Source organism: Phaethon lepturus, unplaced genomic scaffold, assembly GCF_000687285.1.
Source record: "Phaethon lepturus isolate BGI_N335 unplaced genomic scaffold, ASM68728v1 scaffold22549, whole genome shotgun sequence".
Taxonomy (NCBI): Eukaryota; Metazoa; Chordata; class Aves; order Phaethontiformes; family Phaethontidae; genus Phaethon; species Phaethon lepturus.
The window spans coordinates 1,288-1,715 of NW_010561569.1; the positions used below are offsets into that span (position 1 = coordinate 1,288).

The 428-nt window shown below is 66.6% G+C and overlaps 1 protein-coding gene across 1 annotated transcript in view; it reads left to right on the top strand.

Annotated features, from left to right (window-relative positions):
- The first annotated feature begins 229 nt into the window (after window positions 1–229).
- ABCB9 (ATP-binding cassette, sub-family B (MDR/TAP), member 9) overlaps window positions 230–428 on the top strand; it is a 12,811-nt gene continuing 12,612 nt past the window's right edge. Inside the window, exon 1 of the mRNA XM_010294049.1 lies at window positions 230–423. Within this exon, the coding sequence (XP_010292351.1) occupies window positions 230–423 (194 nt within the window). The remainder of the gene's footprint in view (window positions 424–428) is intronic.

Below are 428 nucleotides of genomic sequence, written 5' to 3' on the forward strand. Positions count from 1 at the left end.
AGGGGAGGAGAAGAACGAGGAGATAGTGGTGTCTGGGGTCAGGACGGGCTGCTGGGCAGCTGGCACCATTGTCCCCCAATCCTGCTTCCCTTTCCCTGCCACCTGCCCAGGGTGAGAAACAACCCCGTCCCCCTCTTCTCGCCCTGCAGCAGAGGCCGACATGACCACGTCCTCCCCGTGCTAGGGCTGCCCCCCACCGCTTCGGTGACCCCCCAGCCTGGTGGCAAGGATGCGTGCCTGGAAGGCGGTGGCCAGCACGCTGGCGCTCAGCGGGGCCGATGTGGTCGTCACCACGCTGCTCTACACCCATGGCCGGGGTGGCCGGGATGTCCTGCAGGACCTGCGGCACTTCAACATCTTTAACTCACTGCTGGACATCTGGGGAGGCTGCCTCTACCGCAGGTGTGTGCTGCGCGGGGCCGCCCGTG